This window comes from Ambystoma mexicanum, chromosome 2q, assembly GCF_040938575.1.
Source record: "Ambystoma mexicanum isolate Mex_15411 chromosome 2q, UKY_AmexF1_1, whole genome shotgun sequence".
Lineage (NCBI taxonomy): Eukaryota > Metazoa > Chordata > Amphibia > Caudata > Ambystomatidae > Ambystoma > Ambystoma mexicanum.
In genome coordinates, this window is record NC_090924.1 from 1184791073 (window position 1) to 1184818671 (window position 27599).

Below are 27599 nucleotides of genomic sequence, written 5' to 3' on the forward strand. Positions count from 1 at the left end.
TACTCACATGTTTAATGTTGCAAATTGAGTTCTTGTCTCCGCCACTCTCTTTTCAGTGTATCACAGACAATGCTGTTACTGTGCTATTTTATTTATTTCTGTAAAGAGTGAGATCGTGTTTAAATGCAACTTTTATAATACACAAAAATATTTGAAAGCAGACGGGTGGTGTGTTTTATATTTACCAATACAGTGCTGATGATGTGGGGAGATGTTTAGACAGTGCAATTGTCATTTTCAAGGTAGCTAAACGTCAAATTTGCTGCAGCCGTGTGCACAATGTAATTCAGTATGAGCAATTATAACTAACTGTGTGTGTTGTAGTTTGTCGGAGGTCTATGAGTCGGCAAAAAGGGAGGCCCGGGACATAGTTCACTACCGTATATAAGATAGTGAAAATACCACATGATAGCTTGCTGCCGTAGATAAGACAGAGAGAAATTGCCCATGGTGGCACACTAAAAATGAAAATGTGGTGTTCCTGAAATGCAAGCCTGAGGTCTCTCTAGTGATTACACGAAAAATCTAAACAAAAATAAGGGGTTCTGGATATTGGGGCCACAAATAAAACAAGGGAATTATGCTCACCAAAATACCACCAACCAGGCATACCAACCACGCATACCAAATACGCATGTCTGTGTGCTGAAATAATGCATGTCCACTGTATTATTGTTGTACATGGCCCAATCTGAATACAAGGAGTGATTGTTGCTAAGTTATTTTTCGGCGGTAAGAAAATACCGTCAGGCCCCAAATCTTCACAAAATACCCTACAGGCTGTTAATCAGCTGGTGGATCTCATGGGAAAGGAGACCCCCTTTGGGACCAGTGACAACCATCTGGGAGGAACATGGTATTCTCACTCAACTCATGACCCTGGTGTCCAAAGTTATCACATCTTTCCTTTCAACATTTGCTCCCGTTCACACTTAGCCACATCCCATCTATTTTGCCAAGGCAACTCCAATAGAGGATATTGGGAAAGTAGGAAATACTAGTTAGTTACTATCTCCATACTCACTTGGTTCTGTGATGAGGAGGGAATACAGAGTAGTACCAAGCCTGTTTTGGAACCATGTTCAACAGTCTAGTGGTTCTTACTCCATGATTAGCCGAATGAAGATAAGTACTGAAAAGAAGGACTGGGCAAGCTGTCAATCCCTCCCAGGAGGAACCACAAGAGCCAAATTGAGAGCAGCATGGAAGCAGACACTGGCCGTGACACTGTGCAGAGATGGCACAAGCCTCCTGGTATCCGAGACACTGGGGAACTGCAATGGCGAATGAGCGTGCCTGTTCCAAAGAGAAGAGACCTGCAGAGCCACCACAGCAGGAGTGAAGCTCCAGGAAGGTACTTTAGAGCTGCCTGTGAGCCGAACTGCCTCAAGGGAGCTACTAATTGTGTACACTACACAACTGGGTACACGGAAAGCCAATGGGGCTTGAAAACCTCAAGGAGGTTACAACACATGCCAGAAAGGCATGTCTGGGACTCACACCCAAATAGTATACAGAGTTGTACTAAGCCTTGGCAGGAGAGTGAACCAAATCTACAGAAAGTGAGAGCACTGCCAGATACGCGAGTCTGGGACTTGCACCCAAATCGTACATGGGCATGTACTAAGACTTTGCAGGAGAGTGAACCAGGTCCACAGCTTGGACATTGAACTACTTCTTTAAAGGGTGCAGACCTGGCCCTCTGGTGCAGACCAGGTCTGCACCAGAGGGCCAGGGATGCCTACAGCTTGGAGAGAGCATCCAGGCAACATGAGAACAGAGTATCACTTGGTGAGAGGGAGCCAGGTCTGCGCCACAAGGTAAGGGACCCACACTGCTTTCAGAGAGAATCCAGGCAACACATGGAGAGTGCATCACTTGGTAAGAGGGAACCAGGCTTGCACCCAAAGGTCAGGTACCGATCCTGCTTGGAGAAAGCACCCAGACAAAGATTTTATTTACCGTAGCTGACAAAGGGAAGGCAACGCTAACAAACAGGGTCTGCAACCCCCACAGAGTGGACTTGTAAGCCTAAGGAAGTCTAGGGAAATTCAGACATTTCTACAACAACCAAGGAGTGGCTGGAGTCAGGTGAATGGAATCTGACAAGGACTGCCTTTTGTCCTTGGGAATGATGATACCACTCTGTATCCATTACACACCACATAGCAGCTGTCCCCAAAACATGCAATCTACAAATACACCTCCTACTCAAAATCAGACATGCCCTTCCTCCTGATGACATCTGCACAACAGTCCAATAACTGGTTCTCTTTAAGCTGGAGTATGACCATGCAATCCTCACTAGACTCCCCAACAGCACCCTATAACGTAGCAGCCAGACTTATCCTTCACCTACCCAAACATTCACATCACCTCCGCCCCTGCCCTGCTCCACTGGTTTCCCATAACCCAGATAATTGCCTTCAAAGGACTTTGCAGTGTAGTCAAAGCCATTCACCTCAAAACTACAGCTTATCTTCATGACAAACTCAAACTCATCACCCCCACAAACACCAGACAAACCAGCCAACACCTTCTGCACATTCCAATCTGCAAACTCTCATGCACACAAAAACAAGCCTTTACCAAATGGGCACCTAGGGCATGGAACACCCTACCTCTTCACATTCGCACTGCACCCTCTATCACCACTTTAAAAGAAGAGCATTCAAACATGCATGCTTCCCCACACATACACTTCCCTCCTCCAATTTTATCCCTTGTCAATCTTAGTCATCCTATCCCTTCATGAAAACCTGTTGTGTCTTCTTTTTTCAACTCCCAATGATTCGTACATTGAACTATGTAAGGCTCTCCAAGACCCTCTAGTTAGTTCCAGTAGTAAACTAAAATTCAAATAAAATAAAATAAGAACATCACCACTCCACACCCTAATCCACACAGTACCTCCATTTTGTTCTACAACCCAGACCACCAAGCCCCCAACCCACACCACCAAAACCTAGCTACATACAAAAACTCCACACCATAATTTCACACCTTTCATTCTACCAGTTCAAACTCCCCACTCTAACCTGCTCCATTCTAACACTGTGATGCTACTTGACTGCACCCCCTTACTACACCCTTTCCCACAAAGTACTGCTGCCGCTGTTCCCCTCTGCCCCATGGCACTCTACCCAACCCACCCTCCTTCACCCCTCCCTACACTGAACATCCCATACTCCTCTATACCATGCACCGCTCTATTCCCACACAACACACATCACTGCATTCTACCCTACCAACCCTCATCTCACCCTAATCTACCCCACCCCACTCTATCCACAACTTGCCTACCTCACCTATAGCCATTCACCATCCTATACCTCCTCCAACGCACCCCTGCATTTCCCCGACAAACCTCCCATCCTAGCTCACCTGATCTTGCCACTGCTCATTCAAGCTTATCCCAACACTAACCCTCCACTGTAGCCCCACATTCAACACCTTACCCCTGTCCACCAATCCTTTAAATTCCAACCTACACACCTCACTTCACCCCTTAATAACTCCACCATGTTTACCTTAAATGCCTGCAGTGTTTGCTGACATATAATGTTAGCAATACACATAGTAAAAAGACTTCTGAACAGCGGAGTGAAGAGAGTTATTTCTAATATGTATATTACTAATTATATTTTTCTGTAAGCAGACATGTTGGGAACTACTTGCTGAGTGGAGTTCAAGTATTTATTGCACTCTTACCTAAACATGTAAATGCAATAAACAACCATACACAACAAAACGTGTAGCTTTACCAATGATAGTTTTAAATTGAGGTGATGAGTTCTAGCAAGTGTTATAGTGTTGGTGAAACACTACTAGGAGCAATTTTTCTCAGAATATGTTCACATTTCTATTGAAAGCCTAAACCTTTAGCTGGCGATGGAGCTTTTCAGTGGGCATGCCCTGCCACATACACACTTTAAAAGGTTGACTAGGTCAGGATAGAAAATAGCGTTAAATGTGTTTATTTCATGTGACAAGGATCCTCCCAATTGGAATACTGGAGAAATTGTCGGGGAAGCATAAGTATACATGCGTGAATATGTTTATCCTACAACCTGTACTCTTGAATGTAATATTTGCTTACAGACGCCTTTACAAATTGGGATCTCAAAATGTTCTAGTTATGTATGCTTAGACCATTCTAAATAGATGAACAGCTTTCCAAGTATGTGGTATTTGATGTTTGTATTCAGTAAGAAAATTGGTATTTTTATTTAATCCTAAAAAAACCTAAAAGAAAATCTCATTCGTTTTATTCCTCAGGGCTTCTGAAGAAGGATGGTATTTATATGCTGACAGTTCAAATGGGAAGTATGGAGATTATGCAGACATTGTTACTCCGTATGTGTCCTATACTGGACCAAAATGTAAACTGGTGTTTTGGAGTCATATGAATGGTGCTACAATTGGTTCACTTCAGGTAAAATGTCATTGCATATTTCAATGGGTGTAATGCAGTTTAATGCTGCTGCAATGTTTGCGTAAATGTATGATGATCAAATTGCTAATTTGTACTATTCATTGAAAATCCTTACATTAGTGCATGAGTTGTTTTTGACGGCTATACAGAGTGAATGGTTATTGATTTGATTGGAGAGACTGCACACCCATACTCAGTATCACAATGTTAAATCAGTGGGCCGATAGACAACATAATGTTCTGTTATGATGTTCTTTACATGGGACATTGTTAGTTAAAGGAAGGATATGCCATGGAATGCTTATTGAACCTCAAGTTCTAGTGAGGTCATAGAACCTGTATGTGTTTATGTTGCTCTCAGTATTCTACATTTTGTCAGTTGAGTTTACTTGTTTGAGAAGGGGTCCTCTGTTGTTGTAGGGGGTCTTTTTCTCCTGTTATCTTAATATATTCTTACCTTGAAGACTTACCTGATGTCCAGAGCGTCTTCATAACAATGGCAACGAGGATGGGATGTTAACAGGAGCCTCCCAACAACGACTCAGCTCGCATGCCGCTCCGCTTCTCACAAGCGTAGTAGTGGCCGCCGAGGGAGAGACCCCATCGTGTGCTACTTCGTGCTCTGGGCCGCTCCACTTCTCCAAGTGTTGCAGCGGCCACCGAATCAAGTCTGGCTGACCCAATACCAAGTAAGTGCCTGCGCCGCCCATGAACTTTCCGTCGATTGCGAAGTTCGTTTCGCTTGGTTGATGCGGCCGTCCTGAAGAGACATTGCTGACGTCGCAGCAAAGCCCCGCGTAGTCCTGCGGCAGAATTTCTATTGCAGCCTCGGAGAGGCGTAAGACGCTACTTGCTTCCCTTTTCTTCACCTCGGCTTAAAAAAAAATAATAATAAAATGGACGCGCGTTCCTGGAAAGGGAGGGGTGAGCAAAGGGAGAAAGAAGATTACCGTATGTGCGGTAGAGGGTGCGCAGCACAAAAGTAAACTCTTCCTCATTCAGTTCGTGTTTGCAGCAACCTGCGATTTCGTTGTGCGGATGAATACAGTTTCACGGCAGCTGGAAAGTCCTGAGGCTGTGAATGCCTAGCAGCATTTCTGGACGTTTATGAAGCACTAAGCCAGCACAGGTGAGTACAAAGCACCATAGCAATTGGGAAAAGTGGAAAGTTCCATACTTGCAAGTTTGTCTACCAGAGTCACGTGAAAATATAACTTGGCAAGCACTTGAAGTTGAAAGGCATTACGTTCCAGCGTTTATTCTGCATCTACTGCACATCAAAGTACATTTAAGAATTTCACCTTTGCAAAGCGCATTGGATACAAAGTTTTATCCGGGTGACTAAGGAAGGTTAGAAGATCAGCTACAACCACTGACAATGACGGGTTTGCCTGGCATAGCTGGTCCACCAATTTTTATGCCAGTTCCAGGCCCAGCAAAAATCATGTGGGCACAATGACGCAAAGGGTTTTTACATTATATGAAGGCAGCCTGTGGAACATCATACTCCAATGAAAGGAAATTGGCATTACTATTGCATTTCCTAGGGTATGAGGGACAAAGAATATACGAAACACTTCCCCAACCTGAGGGAGATGGCAGTGGTGATGCTGTGAACAAATTTGATTTGGCTCTGATGAAGCTGGATAAGCATTTTAATCCTAAAACCAGCACAATATTGGAACGCTTTAATTTCCGCATGCGTGTATAAGCTTCGAGAGAATCTGTGGAAGAGTATGTGACGGCGCTGCAACACCTGGCATTATCTTGCAAATTTCAAGAAGCATTTGACGAACATATACGTGACCAGTTCATGACACACTGTAGGTCCAATAAAATTCACAAAGAACTATGGTCAAGGGATGAGCCCAATTTGTATGAAATATTAGACATTGCAAGACGTGTGGAACACTCGTTAGCCTGTGTCGCCAGATTATCAAAACACGAATCTGGAGAGTCAAAGGAGAGCAAGACTGAAGTTTTAAACGTGGTGGATGGGAAAAGCAAGAGAAGAAGCAAGAACAGGCAATCGAATCGAGTGGCTGTGGAAGAGAAAAGAAATTAAGATCCACCGCAGAGGACAGAAAAAAATTATGAGAGACTCTGTTTTTGATGTGCGAGTAGTACGCATTTTGGATCTTCGGTTGTGTGCCCAGGTCGCAGAGCTACATGTGCGAAGTGCCAAAGGAAGGGACACTTCGCGAACTGCTGTAAGAACTTTCAATTTGGACAATTTGGTCAAAAGAAGGTCCTCTATGTGAATGAAGAAGAAGATGGAAGATCGTCTGAGGAGGAATTAACACTTCCGATGCAGAATGTCGTCGTCAATACTGTTAATGTCGTTATGGAGGGTGAAAGTGCGGATGATTGTAAGTGTCCGTATGCAGTGGTGAAGGTGAATGGTAATGAGGTTTCCATGATGGCGGATTCTGGTTCCAAGATTACTTTAGTATCCAGAAGTGTATTTGAGAAGGACATGAATGGTAGAGTGTCTGACTTGTAAAAACCTGATATAAATCCCAGAGGGTACAATCAGGATAGGATTGAATTGCTGGGGTATGCTTGGAGCAAATTCAAATTTAAGGGTCGGAAGTGTGATGGTAAAGTGTACATAAATAAGAAGGGTCAATCCTTACTGGGATGGAGGGAGCAGAAAAATCTTGCCATCAGATTAGATCCCAACCAAGATGAACAAGTGTACCAGGTGTCATCGCCATGTGCAAGTTCATGCAAGTATGTGGCAGAGCACAGCAGAGTTTTTGATAAGAGTCTGGGGAAAGTGAATGGTTTTCAACACCAGATCATCTTAAAAAGAGATAGTACGCCTGTTGTTGCGAAACTTAGGTGGGTACCTTTCTCTTTAAGGGAGGGTGCCAAGAAAGAGATGAAGAAATTGTTAAAGTTGGGTGTTATTGAGAGGGCAGGAGGAGTTGAGTGGGTATCCCCGGTGGTAGTTGTCAAAAAGAGTTCTGGGGATCTAAGATTATGCATAGACATGCGCAAGCTCAACAAGTGCGTGATGGTCGATAGGCATCCACTGCCAAATATGTGTGAGATGTTAACCATGGTTGGGCGGGACAAGGTCTTTTTGAAACTTGATATGGCATCTGCTTATCACTAGGTTGAACTGGAGGAAGAGTGCAGACATTTTACAGCCTTCATCACTCATGAGGGTGTGTTTCAATTCAGAAGGATGCCTTTTGGGTTGGCGTCAGCCTCATGAGTGTTTCAAAAGCTCATGGATCGGTTACTCAGGTGCGTGAAGGGTGTATTTTGCTTCCAAGACGATGTGTTGATTTGTGGTGAAACGCTAGAAGAACATGACAGAAGTTTGTGTAGAGGATTAAACATTTTTGAAGAGAAGGGTATCACCTTAAGGCAAGAAAAGTGTAAATTTGATGTATCCAAAGTAGAGTATCTAGGTCACGAGGTGTCATCTGAGGGGGTAAAACATAAAGAGAGTATTGTGAATTCCATTAAGGAAATTGAAAGGCCAACTACTAAAAGTCAATTACATTCATTCTTAGGTATGACCGAATTTTATCAAAAATTTGTAGTGAATTATGCCACCAAAGTGCTGGAAATGAGGAAAATTTTAAGGAAAGGCGCTGAATTCATATGGAATCATGAGTGTGATCTAGAATTTACAAGGATCAAGCAGGAGATAGATATGTCTCGTCCATTAGGATGTTTTGACACAAGAAAACAATCTATTATTACTGTTGATGCTTGTGAGGGTGGTCTGGGTGCTGTCCTTTCACAGAAACAAGAACATGGATCGGAAGAGGTGATAGCACATGCATCACGTGACCTGAAAGGTGCAGAGTTAAGATATTCGGTTCTTGAAAAAGAAGCCCTGGCATGCTATTGGGCTATTGAGCGATTTAGAAATTTTGTGGTGGGTGTGGAGTTTGTGCTCCGGATGGATCCCAAACCCTTGAAAGTTATTTTTGAAACTAAAGGCCTAGAGAAAATCTTGCGCAGAGTAGTCGGGTGGATCACTAGAATGCAAGCTCATAACTTTAAAATGGAGGTAATACCTGGGAAGGAAAACATGCTTGCCGACAATCTTTCAAGGGTAAGATTTGCATCTCAGGAAGGGTTAGAAGATGAGGATATGGAAATGGTGTTTGTGAACACAGAAGGAATTGTATCCAAACAAGAGTGGCTGGAGGAGATGAGAAAGGACAAGATAATTAACAAGGTGATCACGTATGTGGTAACCTCAGTTTGGCCTAATTGGCTGAGGGGGAGAGACCTTATTGGGAGGTCAAAGATTAACTATCGGTTGTGGATGACATACTGTTCATGTGGGAGAGAGCAGTAGCTCCAGTGGGTATTCGCAATAAAATTATTGACTTAGCTCGTAGTGGCCATATTGGCATTACCAAGACCAAAGGGGTATTAAGATCAGATTATTGGTGGCCGGGATTCGACAAGGAAGTCGAGAGCCGTTTAGGTGAGTGCCATTTCTGTATCAAGAGTGGGAAGGGGATCGAGGTTAGATAACAGCCTCTGGTTGATGTCGGTGTTCCATCTAAAATTTGGAGTGACATAGCTTTGGACATCCTGGGTCCTGTTGATCTAGGGTATGGTCGAGGAAGGTTTGTGGTCTTGGTGGTTGATTTATTCTCCAGGTGGGTAGATTTCAAGATTGTGCGGGAAATCTCGGGAGGAAATATGGTAAAGGTATTGCAAGCGATTTTTGCGAGTGAGGGACTGCCTGAGAGTGTCCTTACTGACAATGGAACTCAATTCACCGGTGGATATTTTCATGCATATTTGAAAAAGTGTGGAGTACGACATAAAAGGGCAGCTCTTTATCATCCCGAAACCAACAGGAAAGCTGAAAGGTTGAACAGATGTGTGATGGAAAGCATTTGCATGGGGGAGGAATGTGGTTTTGATAAATTGGTAACCATTCAAAATAGGATGTTGGCATTGCGCATGGCACCTCATGCGACCACTGGGATGTGTCCATTCGAACTCATGAGAGGTCGGAAACCTTTCTTGATGGCGTGTCCTCCATGGTTAGGGAGGAGCAGGGAGTCGGATGTTGTTATCGATGAGGTGAGAAATGTACTTAAGAAAAAGAAGAGTGAATGGGTCATGAGAGAAAATGAAAGAAGAGGCAGAAAGGAGTTGCACATGGAGTGTGGTGACTGGGTAAGAATAAAGAAAGGTGTGGTAAAGAAAAAGGGAGATTCACTATATTCAGATCCGTTCAGGGTGGTTGCTGTTATGAAGGGTGCAGTGCATGTGGCAGGCGGTCGGGTTTGGAATAAAGATAGACAGGCTGATTCATGGAATTATTGTGCGCCGCGCAAGTGTGCGAAAGCATGCAAATCGCAGCACCAGCGCGAAAATCGCAGAGCAAGTGTGCGAAAACCGCGCACATCGATTCATGGAAGTCCATGCGCATGTAAATCCTGGGATGTGCGCTAAAATCCTGCGTGGCGCACGCGGGCGCACACGTCATCAAACGGCATGCGCTACAGGCATAGCAAAAGTGAACATAGCGTGGTACACACAACAAAAGTAGGTGTAACACGGGGCGTAACACGTGGAATGGGGAAGAACGCGTGAAAATGTGGGCGTTACGGGGGTAGTACACGAGTCAAATGCGTGGAACGCCCACAAGCACACCTACAACACGTTTTCATGGAATCGAACAGGGGAAATGCATGTGCCAAAAAAGACGCGCTAATCCGGAAACACGTACGCCAGAAGGAATCAGGCGTATGTGGCCCCGCGCAGCTTAAAAGTGCACACAAACAACAAACAAGCTCAGACGCTACGATGAATATACCGTTCCTCGCAGCAGTGGTCGTGGGGCACCGCAGGAGGAGGAGGATAGCCAGGTCCAGAATTTTTACACCCAGGACCAGCCTTTTTGGGATGCCTGATGACCGGGTGTATGGGAGGTACAGGTTCCCACCACACATATTACTCGACCTGGTGAGTGAGTGGGAGGATGACCTCACATCACCCACCCTGTGCTCCCAAGCACTGAGCCCGGTGGAAAAGGTGCTCAATGTACTGCACTTCTTGGCCACTGGTTCATTTCAGCAGACAAGTGCCATAGTGGGGGGTGTCACAGGCCACGCAGTCACGCTGCCTACACCAGGTGTTGGCCATCATGACTGCATGCTCTTCAGTCCGCAGGCACATATACATGCCCAGAACACCTGCAGAAAGGCAGGCTGCCGTCCAGGACTTTTACGAGGTGGCACACTTCCCCAAAGTGCTAGGTGCCATTGATTTCATCTATGTGGCTCTACGTCCTCCCAGGGCAACTGAGCACATCTATAGAAACCGCAAGCACTGGCATTCCATCAACATGCAGGCAGTATGTGATGCCAAGGGAATCATCACCTCAGTATGTGCCAACTATCCAGGGTCCACCCATGACAGTTTCATTTTCAGAATGTCACCCCTAAACCGGGACCTAGAAGCTGGGCGGCATGGCGATACATGGCTGCTTGGTGAGTATAAATGCCTCTGCACATGCATGCATGTCAGATACTGAGTAATGTCACAACCGCACTAATGATACCCATCATCACCTCCCCAGGGGACAGTGCCTACCCTCTGAGCACCCACATGATGACGCCAATTCGGAACCCCACCACACCACACCACCTGAGGTAAGGTTCAACACAGCCTATATTGCAACCCGGGGCATAGTGGAGCGCACATTCAGAGTGCTGAAGTCACGCTTTCGCTCCCTTGACCGCTCTGGTGGGCAGCTGCTATATACAGGTATTGTGCAGGATCATAGTGGCAGCATGTGTCCTGCACAACGTTGCAACACGCCGGGGCCTGCGGGTGGACATGGTGGTGCCCCCACATCCCCAACCACATGCATGCCTGCTGCGCATGGGAGGAGAAAGGGCACGTGGTGAGGCAGCCCGTACGCAGCTGGTGGCTAATTGCTTCACCTAAAATCACACCCCTGTGGAGTGCACACAGTCCTGGCACATACCAGCTGTCAATCAATGATGATGACATAAGGGACAGTCAACTGTCACAACCATACCAGCTTGAGATTGGTCACCTGGGAGTGTTACATTGTGTGCATCCCTACCTACTGAAAGACAACCAATGCTGTGTCACAAAAAGGCACACATTTATGCTGCATGAATGACTACCCCCTTGCAAAATACAACATGGAAATAGTGCCATGTCACCCAACCCCTCCCCATCTCAGCTACTCAACACACCATGGCATGTCATGCAATGTGAAACCAAACAAATGAATGCACAACACATGACACAAGTCAAGTGTCACAAAGTGCACTGTCCCAATTGGAAACAGGCCACAGACAATATGCTCCCAGTAATGAATAACAAACAGCACACATGAACAAATACTTACCAGCAACACAATACAGCAACACAGGATAAATCAGGGCCAAAATATGACAGTACAAATTCAAAGTAGTGCAAGTCTTACAACCTGAATAAGCCAGCACATCGACCCCTTCCAACTGCAGAGGGTTGCTGTCAGGCAAATGTGTCAGCGTACTGCATACAACATGAACTGCATCTGCAAAGGAGACGGCCTTGTGAAGACATGAAGAAGGTACCTGTGAATAAGGAGGAAGACATGGATGCACAAGCACATATTAATACACCATGCAGTGTTCAATACAACAACAATCCCCACTAGGGATGTCCACACAGTTTTGACCACAGACTGCCACACAGCTCATGGGAGCCCAATGTCACTGTGTAAGTCACTGTCACTTGGTCACACCCTTTTCAAGCTCATGGAAAGGGGATGCAGGAGGGGTGTGTGTGTCAGGAACCCAAGCATCTAAACCAAACACAGGATAAACCTGCATGTGCCCAGCTGGAATACACAGTGGATGCCCACGGGAGCCACACAAGGCAACAAATTGTAAAAAGAAATTGGCCATGTGTGGGCCAGGGGGTGGGGGGGCACCCAGGAGGTTCGAGGACAGGGTGCACACCAACATCCACCTGCGTAGATGTTGCGGGAAAAAAAATACCTCCATGGGCTTTTGGCCTGCACGGCTGTGCCAATGTGGGAGAACTGCTGTCGCTCTCTTCAACCTCTGCTGCTACATAAGGAGGTGGCGGTGCTATGGGAGGCAGCCCACGCAAAGCACAGGTATGGTCCTCCATGGCAGCAAGCATGCGGGTGTGGAAGGTCTCGTTCTGGAGGATGATAGTACGGAGATCCCCATGCAGCACCTCACGGGTTGCCTGCATTTCTGCACGCATGGCCTCGCGTGATGGCCGGATCTCCTCACGAGTTGCCTGCAGCTGAGCTGAGAGCGAACGTGTGAGCTGCTCCAGCTGCTGTTCTGCCCTAAAATTTCAGGAAGCCTCAAGTTCTACCAGATTCTCCCTGAGGAAATGGAGTTCTAACCTCTGGGCTTCCCTGTGACCCTGAGACTCTAAAGATATGGCTTCGTGCAGAGTCTCCAGTGCCGCCCGTCGGTCCCTGTTGGACAACAACATGTCCTCCCTGTGTGATTGGCAAATGGACTCTGTTGCCTGCTGTTGGAGCTCCATCTGCCTTTCAGGGGGGAGAATGGAAGTGGCCACCCTCTCCATTGCCTGAGCCATCATTTCAACCGATGCTCCCTGTTGTGCTGCTATACCGTACATGGAGTTTTCCCATACAGTATTGCCTGGTTGCGTACGGCCACCACGTCGGCGGGCACCACACCTGTTTGGGGCAAGGCGATCTGCACCTTGCTGTGCTGGCTGAGAGGGGGCTCTGATCTGCTGGCCCACGAACAGGATCAGATGTTGTGAAGTGTGACCCTGCATCCGTAACCGCCAAAGGCAGAGTTACCAACACTGACATCCCCATAGAGGGGTCTACCCCTGTTGCAGGTGGGTTGGACAGAACAGCATCCCTGCCAGAAACACTCACCTGCGACAGCACATAAGTCTCATCATCCGATTCAGCACCTGAATCATAGAGGTCTAGGGAGGTGCACCCAGAGACACCCCTGGACAGTATGTCTGCAGGAGGATTGGGTTTTCACCCACCACCACACCACATCCTCCACTGGTACCCGGTCGTGCCTGAGATTCCTCCTGGGTCTGCACCATCTCCTCCACCTCTATAGCATCAAGTGCATCATCACCTGCAAAAACATGAAAGACACCTCATGGAAACAGGCATGATCACCATAGCACACACATAGGCCTGACAAGCCAGAGATCCAGTACATGAACAACACATGCCCCACATGACCATAACCTTGGCATGAATGCACTGTGAATGATTTGGAAGGGGAGGTAAAAAGCAGACACTGAGGACTCCAAGATGGAAAATGAACACATCTGCTGCATGCTGGATAGCACTGTCATCACATATTAGCCTGTGGGTGGCATGGTCAATCTACATACATGGCACATGCCAGCACACAGATGGCACGTAGCATAGGCATGGTACATTTGACAAGTACAGCCATATGTCAGTGAATGCGTACTGTCACCCATCCATGTGAGATGGACATGATAAGAAGAAAAATGAAAAATAGTGTGGAAAAATATGCATGTGCCACACACTGCAATACATCCAGTGTGCAATAATACATTGATGGCAGGCAGATGGATACATCAATGGTTGTTCACTTCAACATGACAGAGCACAACAGTCATGTTCAAACAGGGACCAAAAATGTATGTGAGCAGGCCCTTACTCAATCAGCCTGAATGGTCAAATCATTCCCATAACAAGGTAATAAATGTGGGCCAATGTGGGTTGTAATCTATGACAGAAGCATGTCACATATGGGGTGTTAGGGCGTAAAAATGCGTTGCAAAAATGGGAGAATTGAAACAATCAGGCTGAATGAACACTGAAAAATCAGAACAATGTTGTTGCAAGATGACAGTTCAACTGCAATAATGTGGGGCTAATTGGCTACTGTGGTCAGAAGGGATACTGTCATACCCAAACCCAAGGCTGGTGAATGGTTTGGAGGAAGCAGATGGGTGAGCCATACCAGTCAGGAGTACACACCCTCAACTGGCGCTCAATCATTACACATCACCCAAGAAACATACACATGGATTACACACACTTGCATGGGCACTCACCGGACAATGCATCATAATCTGGTAGGTCTCCCACGCCTTGGATCTGTTCCACTGTGACGAAGGTTCCAGCAACAGACTCATGTTCAGTGAGTTGGTCGTCCTCTGGTGGAGACCCATCACCAGTCACCAGAGGAGAGGTATGATTTGAAGCCAGCATGTTCTTTGCTCTGTGTTTAAGGTCATTCCACCGCTTGTAGCAATCATCAGCTGTGCGCCTCACAAATCCAAGGGCACTAATGTGGTCCGCGATGGTCTGTCAGTGGGCCCTACGTTGAGCAGGCGTAGTCTTACAGCCTGCAGTCACCAACATTTTGCGGCTATGTGCCGACACATAGGCCACAAGTGCATCAAGTTCAATTGGCTGCAGGGTGATGTCAGCAGGGCCAACGTCGGTGTGATGGACCTGGACTGACACTGTCCTGGCTAGGAGACTTGGAGCTGGGGTGGATTGAGCTGCATCTGCCCCTGCAGCCTCCCCACCCTGCCTGCTTGGTGCAGCAGATGACATTGCTGCCCCAGATCCACGTGGCCTGGTGACTGCAACTTTCACCGGCGCACCCGGATTAGACTTGCTGACCTGGAAGTCAGCCTGGGAGTCATCCTGTGCTGGTTTAGGTGACAAAATGGGCCGGTCCAACAAGGGCTGAGCTGGGAAGGTGTCAGCTACGTTTCCCCCAACCATTTGGGGGGGGCATAGGTCTCCCCGATTGGTCCACCACACACAGGTCTCTAGGGGCACCCTGCAAATCCTGGCCACGTCCCCTACCCCGCCCACCACGCCCACCTTTTGGAGGTCGGCCACCTTTGCCTCCCTTACTGCTTGGTCGCCTCCCAACCATGGCATTGATGTTGTTGTGCACATGGGAGTTGCAGTAAACAATTGTCCTGGGCAATTGGGGTGAAAGGGTAGGGTACTAGATGGAATTCGTACCCTAGTGCTCTAGCAAGGCTGGATGTGACCCCGGGGGGAAGATGACGGGTCATGCAATGCACAGGCACCGCAAAAACAAAAGTACAAGTGCACACAACCCCTGGTAGACCACGTGCGTGGAGAAATGAACCCGCACTACGATGTGGCACCCAGAAACACAAAAATAAGCGTACGCGTGTTACACGCAGCCTGGGGTACGCAACACACGGGGGCAACCACAGTTGGAAAATACATTATCGACTCACCGTCTGCCTTGAAAAAGAATGTGAAAAAGACGCGTGTGTGCGCGTAGGCAATACCCCTGCCAAAAGAAGAAAAGAACGCAGTTTGAGGAAACAGGGAGTACGAACTGGAAACGTTGTGAAGTAATCATGTGTTAACCGACAAGAAGTACAAGAAAAACCTGCTCGCTCTCCACAAAAAGCACGCACAAGAAAATAGCGTGATACTCGTATCTTTTAAACCAGGCCACACGTGCAACATCACTTACGCGCTTACGCGCTAAGGCCCTTTACTCGGATTTCACGCTGATGTGCACTTTTTTCACATGCCAAATCACTCTGTATCAAGCTGCCCACGCGAAAACACATGGAAGATCACGCTCCTGCCCAAAAGGCCATTTTCCTGCCCCCAAGATCCCCGAGCATGCTCCCACCAGCCATCTGCTGCTGCCTGCCTGCTGCCCACGTGCCCTGCTATTTGGTGCCTGCACGTCACCCATCTGCAGGGGTCCAGTTGCTGTGTCCACCCCTGCTGGAACAGAAGACTCCTGACTGGGATACCATCGCTCCACAGCCCAGCCCCAAGAACCAGTTGCCCACCCACACCTGCCTCCGGGGTTGCCATGTTAGGGCAAACACCATCTGAGACCACTGGCGACCCCCAGCCAGAGAGGCAGAGGGCCACCAGCTTCAGTGAGAAGGAAGTTGGTGTCCTGGTGGAGCATGTCCTGGGGCATTATGATGCCCTCTTCGGAACATCACACGCCAACAAGGAAGGACGGAGAGGATCTGGGAGGACGCAGTGGTTGCCATCAACGCGGAGGGGGTGGCAACCCGCGACATCAAGCACGTCCGGAAGCGCTGGGAGGATTTCAGGTCCTGGACCCTCTACAAGGCCTGGCGCCTCGCAGAGGGGGGCCAAGTCAGCATGAGCAACATCCAGATGAGGGTCCTGTAATGCGTAGGCTCCACGCCCAGATCCTTCAGAGGCAGACCCATCTGGAGTTCAGCGGTAAGTGGCCTTGCGTCACCGCCCAGGGATGCCTTCACTGGGCGGCGACGCAAGGCCCAGCCACCCTCCGAGGAATTGCCATAATCTGGGAGCAAGGGGCCTGGTGCCGCGTCTGCCACTATGGCTGTAGCGGAAGGCCGGATGAGCCCCCGCAGGGGCTTGCAATGGCGGAAGACGGTGTGGAGACATCCATGTTGGTGGTCTCCACAGAGGAGGAGGAGCCCGCTACTGTGCCGCTCATGGGGCTTGGTGGGGGTAGTACCACTGGTGCAAGTGGTGCAGTCCAGGGCCAGGGTCAGGAGGCGGTGACCTGTGCATATCGCTGCCCTTGACCCTGTGACTGCACTAACATGCACCAGCAGGGATGCCCCGTCCCAGGCCCGTCCGCAGGTAGGGGGGAGTACCACGTCATCTGCCTCTCCACTACCTGCAGACGAGGGGTCCCACGACTGTATGGGCTAGTTCCTGGTTGGTGTTGCGTTGCGCATGCGTGACATTCGTGATGACGTGTGTGCTTCCTGGGCGGAGCACGCACGCCATCCCGAACAGCAGCGTCGCAATGTGGCACTGTTGGGAGGGGCCCTGGTTGGTGGGTTCCTACATGTGATGCACACTCTGGCAGAACTCTCCTCCTCTGTGGAGACTATGCGCCAGTCGTTCTCCCTGCCGTCTTCCGGCCCACATTCTACCAGGGCCCCCTGTGGACCTGGCCTGACCAACACAGCCAGCTTGGTGGAGATCCCATCCCTGCCACAGTCGGGAGTCAGTGGTCCAGCAGGGGTGGACACCACAACAACTGGAGACCAGCTGATGGAGGATGTGCAGGCATCATGGACAGCAGCAGCAGGCTCTAGGTGGGAGCAATGATGGCTCGGGGCCATCGACATCAGAGGGGCAGGCATCGGACAGAGGGCAGGAGAATCCTGGAATGGGTGTGTCTTCCGTGTGGCTGCGGTTGGGCCGGCATATAGATGCAGAGCGGCGGCAGGCAGAAGAGGCACGGCTCACAATGGTCAGGACGGAGAACTCCATGCGGAGGGCACTGAGGCGGGCCGAGTGCCTCGAGGCCATTCACAGGGAGTTGGAGTTCAACATGGCATCGTCCCTGCGAGCCCTCGGGCCATGGAAGAGGACCGCCTCGAGGACATCGAGCAGGAGTTCGATGATGCCCTGACCCGGGACATCGGAAAGTGAGCCGTGGGACTAGCATGCCGCCATTGTAAATAGTTTTTAGTTAGGTTTCATTTTCGTTTTCATTTCTTTTGGGGTGATTGGACTATGCCCCACACTTTTGTATATAGTTCTTTTCTTAGGTAGTTTTTTAGATAGGTTACATTTCTTTCGTTGGGCTCATGAATCCTTCCAAAATTGATTGTACACAGTTGGACTTTGGATTTATGTGTGCATTTTATTTGGATTTCACCATGGGGCAATGGATTTTTGATTTTATGTTTCCTTTGGATTTCTTTTTGTGGGCAATGATTTTGGACCATTTTTCTTCAGGTTTTTTTGGATTTCATCTACATTTCATTTTTCATATTTTTGGAGATGCATTTCATTTCATGTTTGTGTGATTTTTTGGCCTTTCATTTCGTTACATTGATTTTGTTAATAATACATTGTGATATTTTAATTCCATGTGTGGGATTCGCTCATTGGGTTCATGCATGCGAAATTGTAGTTTTACACAATCTATGGCAAACAGTGTGTGTGTGTGACGGACATGTGTTGATGTACATGGTAGACCTTTGATTTGTGTCCTGACATAGGCATGTCGGTGTGGGGTGGATTGGTGAAATCATTGCATGTCAAGACTGGGGTGGCGTGCAGTGGTATTTTGGTGCACATGAGGGCCATGATTGTGCATCTTCCTTTCGTGTTGCAAGGGGACATGAGTCGGGCACTGCTGGCAGGTGCCCGTCAATGCTGGGTGGGTGGGGGTACTGGGGGGACATGAGTCGGGCCCTGCTGGCAGGTGACCCTCACTGATGGGGGTGGGGGTGCTGGGGGACATGAGTCGGGCTCTGCTGGCAGGTGCCCGTCAATGTTGGGTGGGTGTGGGTGCAGGGGGGACATGAGTCGGGCCCTGCTGGCAGATGAACCTTACTGATGGGGGTTGGGGATGCTGGGGGACATGAGCCGGGCCCTGACCCTCACTCCTCACTGATGGGGGGTGGGGGTGCTGGGGGTCCTGAGTCGGGCCCTGCTGGCAGGTGGCCCTAACTGATGGGGGGTGGGGGTGCTGGGGGACATGAGTCGGGGCCCTGCTGGCAGGTGACCCTCACTGATGGAGGGTGGGGGTGCTGGGGGACATGAGTTGGTGATCACTAGTGCAAGGTGACATGTGGGCTGGCTGGGGGGCATGCCCATGGTGGATGGGCTGCCTGCAGGACATGACCAGAGGGTGCAGGGTAGTCCCCTGTGGTGTGGGCTGCATACAGCGGCCATGGACGGGGTGGAGGGCACATCTGGGAGGACCAACAGTGCCAATTCACGTGTGAAACGTCCCGCGCACCCCCGAAATCCACGTACCACGCTCGCACAGGGCCAATAGCGTGTGAAACTTCCCGCGCATCCCCGAAATCCACATACCCTGCTCGCACAGGGCCAATCGCGTGTGGAAATTCCTGTGCACCCGTGAAATCCACGTACCCCGCTCGCACAGGGCCAATAGCGTGTGAAACTGCCCGCGCACCCCCAAAATCCACGTAACTCTCTCGCACAGGGCCAATCGCGTGTGAAACTTCCCGCGCACCCCAGTAATACACGTACCCCGCTCACACAGGGCCAATCGCGTGTGAAAATTCCCGCACACCCCAGTAATACACGTACCCCGCTCGCACAGGGCCAATCGCGTGTGAAACTTCCCGTGCACCCCAGTAATACACGTACCCCGCTCGCACAGGACAAATCACGTGTGAAACTTCCTGCGCACCCCAGTAATACACGTACCCCGCTCGCACAGGGCCAATCGCGTGTGAATCTTCCTGCGCAGCCCAGAAATCCACGTACCCTGCTCGCACAGGACCAATCACGTCTGAAAGTTCCCATGCACCCCCGAAATCCACGTACGCCGCTCGCACAGGGCCATTCCCATGTGAATCTTCCCGCACACCCCCGAGATCCACGTACCCTGCTCGCACAGGGCCAATCGCGTGTGAAACTTCCCGCGCACCCCCGAAATCCACATACCCCGCTCGCACAGGGCCAATCGCGTGTGAAACTTCCCGTGCACCCCAGTAATACACGTACCCCGCTCACACAGGGCCAATCGCGTGTGAAACTTCCCGCACACCCCAGTAATACACGTACCCCGCTCACACGGGGCCAATCGCGTCTGAAACTTCCCGCGCACCCCAGTAATCCACATACCACGCTCGCACAGGGCCAATTGCGTGTGAAACTTCCCACGCACCCCCGAAATCCACGTACCCCGCTCGCACAGGGCCAATTGCGTGTGAAACTTCCCGTGCACCGCAGTAATACACGTAGCTCGCTTGCACAGGGCCAATCGCATGTGAAACTTCCCGCGCACCCCAGTAATACATGTATCCCGCTCGCACAGGGCCAATCGCGTCTGAAACTTTCCCCGCATCCCAGTAATACACGTACCCCGCTTGCACACGGCCAATCACGTGTGAATCTTCCCACGCACTCTAGAAATCCATGTACCCCGCTCGCACAGGGCCAACCGCGTGTGAAACTTCCCGCGCACCCCCGTAATGCACGTACCCCACTCGCACAGGGCCAATCGCGTGTGAAACTTCCCGCGCACCCCCGAAATCAATGTACCCTGCTCGCACAGGGCCAATCGCGTGTGAATCTTCCTGGGCACCCTTGAAATCCACGTACCCCGCTCGCACAGGGCCAATCGCGTGTGAAACTTCCTGCACACCACAGTAACACATGTAACCCGCTCGCACAGGGCCAATCGCATGTTAAACTTCCTGCGCACCCCAGAAATCTACATACCTCACTCGCACATGGCCAATTGCGTGTGAAACTTCCCGCGCACCACCAAAATCCACGTACCCCACTCGCAAAGGGCCAATCACGTGTGAAACTTCCAGCGCACCCCAGTAATACACATACCCCGCTCGCAGAGGGCCAATCGTGTGTGAAACTTCCTGCGCACCCGCGAAATCCACGTACCCCGCTCAGACAGGGCCAATAGCATGTGAAACTGCCCGCGCACCCCCAAAATCCACGTACCCCTCTCGCACAGGGCCAATCGCGTGTGAAACTTCCCACGCACCCCAGTAATACATGTACCCCGCTCACACAGGGCCAATCGCGTGTGAAACTTCCCGCACACCCCAGTAATACACGTACCCCGCTCACACAGGGCCAATCGCATGTGAAACTTCCCGTGCACCCCAATAATACACGTACCCCGCTCCCACAGGGCAAATCGCGTGTGAAACTTCCCGTGCACCCCAGTAATACACGTACCCCTCTCGCACAGGGCCAATCGCGTTTGAATCTTCCTGCGCACCCCAGAAATCCACGTACCCTGCTCGCACAGGGCCAATCACGTCTGAAACTTCCCGCGCGACCCAGTAATCCACGTACCCCGGTCGCACAGCGCCAATCACATGGAAAACTTCCCACGCACCCCCGAAATCCATGTACGCCGCTCGCACAGGGCCAATCGTGTGTGAATCTTCCTGCACACCCACGAGATCCACGTACCCCGCTCGCACAGGGCCAATTGCATGTGAAACTTCCCGTGCACCCCAGTTATACACGGACCCCGCTCGCACAGGGCCAATCACGTGTGAAACTTCCCACACACCCTAGTAATACACGCACCCCGCTCGCACAGGGCCAATCGCATGTGAAACTTTCCGCACACCCTAGTAATACACGTACCCCGCTCACACGGGGCCAATCGCGTCTGAATCTTCCCGCGCACCCCAGTAATCCACATACCACGCTCGCACAGGGCCAATCACGTGTGAAACTTCCTGCGCACCCCCGAGATCCACGTACCCCGCTCACACAGGGTCAATCGCGTGTGAAACTTCCCGCGCACCCCCAAAATCCACGTACCTCTCTCGCACAGGGCCAATCGCGTGTGAAACTTCCTGTGCACCGCAGTAATCCACGTAGCTCGCTCGCACAGGGCCAATCGCATGTGAAACTTCCCGCTCACCCCAGTAATACACGTACCCCGCTTGCACAGGGCCAATCACGTGTGAATCTTCCCGTGCACTCCAGAAATCCACGTACCCCGCTTGCACAGGGCCAACTGCGTGTGAAACTTCCCGCGCACCCCAGTAATACACGCATCCCGCTCACACAGTACCAATCGCGTGTGAAACTTTCCCCGCACCCCAGTAATACATGTACCCCGCTTGCACAGGGCCAATCACGTGTGAATCTTCCCGCGCACCCCGAAATCCACGTACCACGCTCGCACAGGGCCAATAGCGTGTGAAACTTCCCGCGCATCCCCGAAATCCACATACCCTGCTCGCACAGGGCCAATCGCGTGTGGAAATTCCTGTGCACCCGTGAAATCCACGTACCCCGCTCGCACAGGGCCAATAGCGTGTGAAACTGCCCGCGCACCCCCAAAATCCACGTAACTCTCTCGCACAGGGCCAATCGCGTGTGAAACTTCCCGCGCACCCCAGTAATACACTTACCCCGCTCACACAGGGCCAATCGCGTGTGAAAATTCCCGCACACCCCAGTAATACACGTACCCCGCTCGCACAGGGCCAATCGCGTGTGAAACTTCCCGTGCACCCCAGTAATACACGTACCCCGCTCGCACAGGACAAATCACGTGTGAAACTTCCTGCGCACCCCAGTAATACACGTACCCCGCTCGCACAGGGCCAATCGCGTGTGAATCTTCCTGCGCAGCCCAGAAATCCACGTACCCTGCTCGCACAGGACCAATCACGTCTGAAAGTTCCCATGCACCCCCGAAATCCACGTACGCCGCTCGCACAGGGCCATTCCCATGTGAATCTTCCCGCACACCCCCGAGATCCACGTACCCTGCTCGCACAGGGCCAATCGCGTGTGAAACTTCCCGCGCACCCCCGAAATCCACATACCCCGCTCGCACAGGGCCAATCGCGTGTGAAACTTCCCGTGCACCCCAGTAATACACGTACCCCGCTCACACGGGGCCAATCGCGTGTGAAACTTCCCGCACACCCCAGTAATACACGTACCCCGCTCACACGGGGCCAATCGCGTCTGAAACTTCCCGCGCACCCCAGTAATCCACATACCACGCTCGCACAGGGCCAATTGCGTGTGAAACTTCCCACGCACCCCCGAAATCCACGTACCCCGCTCGCACAGGGCCAATTGCGTGTGAAACTTCCCGTGCACCGCAGTAATACACGTAGCTCGCTTGCACAGGGCCAATCGCATGTGAAACTTCCCGCGCACCCCAGTAATACATGTATCCCGCTAGCACAGGGCCAATCGCGTCTGAAACTTTCCCCGCATCCCAGTAATACACGTACCCCGCTTGCACAGGGCCAATCACGTGTGAATCTTCCCACGCACTCTAGAAATCCATGTACCCCGCTCGCACAGGGCCAACCGCGTGTGAAACTTCCCGCGCACCCCCGTAATGCACGTACCCCACTCGCACAGGGCCAATCGCGTGTGAAACTTCCCGCGCACCCCTGAAATCAATGTACCCTGCTCGCACAGGGCCAATCGCGTGTGAATCTTCCTGGGCACCCTTGAAATCCACGTACCCCGCTCGCACAGGGCCAATCGCGTGTGAAACTTCCTGCACACCACAGTAACACATGTAACCCGCTCGCACAGGGCCAATCGCATGTTAAACTTCCTGCGCACCCCAGAAATCTACATACCTCACTCGCACATGGCCAATTGCGTGTGAAACTTCCCGCGCACCACCAAAATCCACGTACCCCACTCGCAAAGGGCCAATCACGTGTGAAACTTCCAGCGCACCCCAGTAATACACATACCCCGCTCGCAGAGGGCCAATCGTGTGTGAAACTTCCTGCGCACCCGCGAAATCCACGTACCCCGCTCAGACAGGGCCAATAGCATGTGAAACTGCCCGCGCACCCCCAAAATCCACGTACCCCTCTCGCACAGGGCCAATCGCGTGTGAAACTTCCCACGCACCCCAGTAATACATGTACCCCGCTCACACAGGGCCAATCGCGTGTGAAACTTCCCGCACACCCCAGTAATACACGTACCCCGCTCACACAGGGCCAATCGCATGTGAAACTTCCCGTGCACCCCAATAATACACGTACCCCGCTCGCACAGGGCAAATCGCGTGTGAAACTTCCCGTGCACCCCAGTAATACACGTACCCCTCTCGCACAGGGCCAATCGCGTTTGAAACTTCCTGCGCACCCCAGAAATCCACGTACCCTGCTCGCACAGGGCCAATCACGTCTGAAACTTCCCGCGCGACCCAGTAATCCACGTACCCCGGTCGCACAGTGCCAATCACATGGAAAACTTCCCACGCACCCCCGAAATCCATGTACGCCGCTCGCACAGGGCCAATCGTGTGTGAATCTTCCTGCACACCCACGAGATCCACGTACCCCGCTCGCACAGGGCCAATTGCATGTGAAACTTCCCGTGCACCCCAGTTATACACGGACCCCGCTCGCACAGGGCCAATCACGTGTGAAACTTCCCACACACCCTAGTAATACACGCACCCCGCTCGCACAGGGCCAATCGCATGTGAAACTTTCCGCACACCCTAGTAATACACGTACCCCGCTCACACGGGGCCAATCGCGTCTGAATCTTCCCGCGCACCCCAGTAATCCACATACCACGCTCGCACAGGGCCAATCACGTGTGAAACTTCCTGCGCACCCCCGAGATCCACGTACCCCGCTCACACAGGGTCAATCGCGTGTGAAACTTCCCGCGCACCCCCAAAATCCACGTACCCCTCTCGCACAGGGCCAATCGCGTGTGAAACTTCCTGTGCACCGCAGTAATCCACGTAGCTCGCTCGCACAGGGCCAATCGCATGTGAAACTTCCCGCTCACCCCAGTAATACACGTACCCCGCTTGCACAGGGCCAATCACGTGTGAATCTTCCCGTGCACTCCAGAAATCCACGTACCCCGCTTGCACAGGGCCAACTGCGTGTGAAACTTCCCGCGCACCCCAGTAATACACGCATCCCGCTCACACAGTACCAATCGCGTGTGAAACTTTCCCCGCACCCCAGTAATACATGTACCCCGCTTGCACAGGGCCAATCACGTGTGAATCTTCCTGCGCACTCCAGAAATCCACGTACCCCGCTCGCACAGGGCCAATCGCGTGTGAAACTTCCCGTGCACCCCCGAAATCAATGTACCCAACTTGCACAGGGCCAATTGAGTGTGAAATTTTCTACGCACCCCCAAAATCCACATACCCCGCTCGCACAGGTCCAATCCTGTTTGAAACATCCCGCGCACCCCACTAATACACGTACCCCATTCGCACAGGGCCAATCATGTGTGAAACTTCCCGCACACCCCAGTAATACACGTACCCCACTCGCACAGGGCCAATTGCGTGTGAAACTTCCCGCGCACCCCCAAAATCCACGTACCCCGCTCGCACAGGGCCAATCGTCTCTGAAACTTCCCGCGCACCCCAGTCATACACGTACCCCCTCGCACAGGGCCAATCGGGTGTGAAACTTCCCGCGTACCTCAGTAATACAAGTACCCCGCTCGCACAGGGCCAATCGTGTGTGAAACTTCCTGCGCACCCCAGTAATACACGTACCCTGCTCACACAGGAACAATCGCGTGTGAATCTTCCCGTGCACCCCAGAAATCCATGTACCCTGCTCGCACAGGGCCAATTGCGTCTGAAACTTCCTGCGCACCCCAGTAATCCACGTACCCCGCTCGCACAGGCCCAATCGCATGTGAAACTTCCCGCGCACCCCCGAAATCCACATACGCCGCTCGCACAGGGAAAATCATGAGTGAATCTTCCTGCGCACCCCCAAAATCCACGTACCCCGCTCGCACAGGGCCAACATTCTGTGAAACTTCCCGAGCACCCCCGAAATCCACATACCTCTCTCGCACAGGGACACTCGTGTGTGAAACTTCCCGCGCACCCCAGTAATACACGTACCCCGCTCGCACAGGGCCAATCGCCTGTGAAACTTCCCGCGCACCTCAGTAATACATGTTCCCCGCTCGCACAGGGCCAATCGCATGTGAAACTTCCTGCACACCCCAGTAATAACCGTACCCCGTTTGCACAGGGCCAATCACGTGTGAAACTTCCCGCGCACCCCCGAGATCCACTTACCCCGCTCGCACAGGGCCAATCGCGTGTGAAACTTCCTGCGCACCCCCGAGATCCATGAACACTGCTCGCACAGGGCCAATCACGTGTGAATCTTCCTGCGCACCCCAAATCCACTTACGCCGCTCGCACAGGGAAAATTGTGAGTGAATCTTCCTGCGCACCCCCAAAATCCACATACCCCGCTCGCACAGGGCCAACATCGTGTGAAACTTCCTGAGCACCCCCGAAATCCACATACCTCACTCGCACAGGGCCACTCGCGTGTGAAACTTCCCACGCACCCCAGTAATACACGTACCCTGCTCGCACAGGGCCAATCGCCTGTGAAACTTCCCGCGCACCCCAGTAATACATGTACCCCGCTCGGACAGGGCCAATCGCATGTGAAACTTCCTGCACACCCCAGTAATAACCGTACCCCGCTTGCACAGGGCCAATCACGTGTGAAACTTCCCGCGCACCCCCGAGATCCACTTACCCCGCTCGCACAGGGCCAATCGTGTGTGAAACTTCCTGCGCACCCCCGAGATCCACGAACACTGCTCGCACAGGGCCAATCGTGTGTGAATCTTCCTGCGCACCCCCAAATCCATGTACCCTGCTCGCACAAGGCCAATCGCGTGTGAAACTTCCCGCGCACCCCAGTAATCCACGTACCCTGCTCACACAGGTCAAATCATGTGTGAAAGTTCCTGCACACCCCGAAATCAACGTACCCTGCTCGCACAGGGCCAATCGCATGTGAATATTTCTGCGCACCCCAGAAATCCATGTACCCCGCTCGCACAGGGCTAATCGCGTGTGAAACTTCCTGCGCACCCCAGTAATACACATAACCCACTCGCACAGGGCCAATCGCGTGTGAAGCTTCCCGCGCACCCCAGTAATACACGTACCCCGCTCGTACAGGGCCAGTCACATGTGAATCTTCCCGAGCACCGCAGAAATCCACATACCCCGATCGCACAGGGCCAATCGCGTGTGAAACTTCCCGCGCACCCCCGAAATCCACGTACCCCGCTTGCAAAGGCCCAATCACGTTTGAAACTTCCTGCACACCCCAGTAATACATGTACCCCACTCGCACAGGGCCAATCGCGTGTGAAACTACCTGTGCACCCCAGAAATCCACATACCCAGCTCGCACAGGGCAAATCGTGTGTGAAACTTCCTGCGCACCTCAGTAATACACGTACCCCACTCGCACAGGGCCAATCGTTTGTGAAACTTCCCGCGCACCCCAGTAATACACGTACCCCGCTCGCACAGGGCCAATCGTGTGTGAAACTTCCCGCACACCTGAGTAATACAAGTACCCCACTCGCACAGGGCCAATCGCATGTGAAACATCCTGCGCACCCCAGTAATACACGTACCCCGCTCGCACAGGGCCAATCGCGTGTGAATCTTCCTGTGCACCCCAGAAATCCATGTACCCCGCTCGCACAGGGCCAATCATGTCTGAAACTTCCCACGCACCCCAGTAATCCACGTACCCCGCTTCCATAGTGCCAATCGCATGTGAAACTTCCCGCACATCCCCAAAATCCACGAACGCCGCTCGCACAGGGAAAATCGCGTGTGAATCTTCCCAAGCACCC

The 27599-nt window shown here is 51.4% G+C and overlaps 1 protein-coding gene across 1 annotated transcript in view; it reads left to right on the forward strand.

Moving 5' to 3' along the window:
* MALRD1 (MAM and LDL receptor class A domain containing 1) overlaps positions 1-27599 on the forward strand; it is a 3359462-nt gene that overhangs the window by 1065966 nt on the left and 2265897 nt on the right. Inside the window, exon 25 of the mRNA XM_069646615.1 lies at positions 4279-4435. Within this exon, the coding sequence (XP_069502716.1) occupies positions 4279-4435 (157 nt within the window). The remainder of the gene's footprint in view (positions 1-4278; positions 4436-27599) is intronic.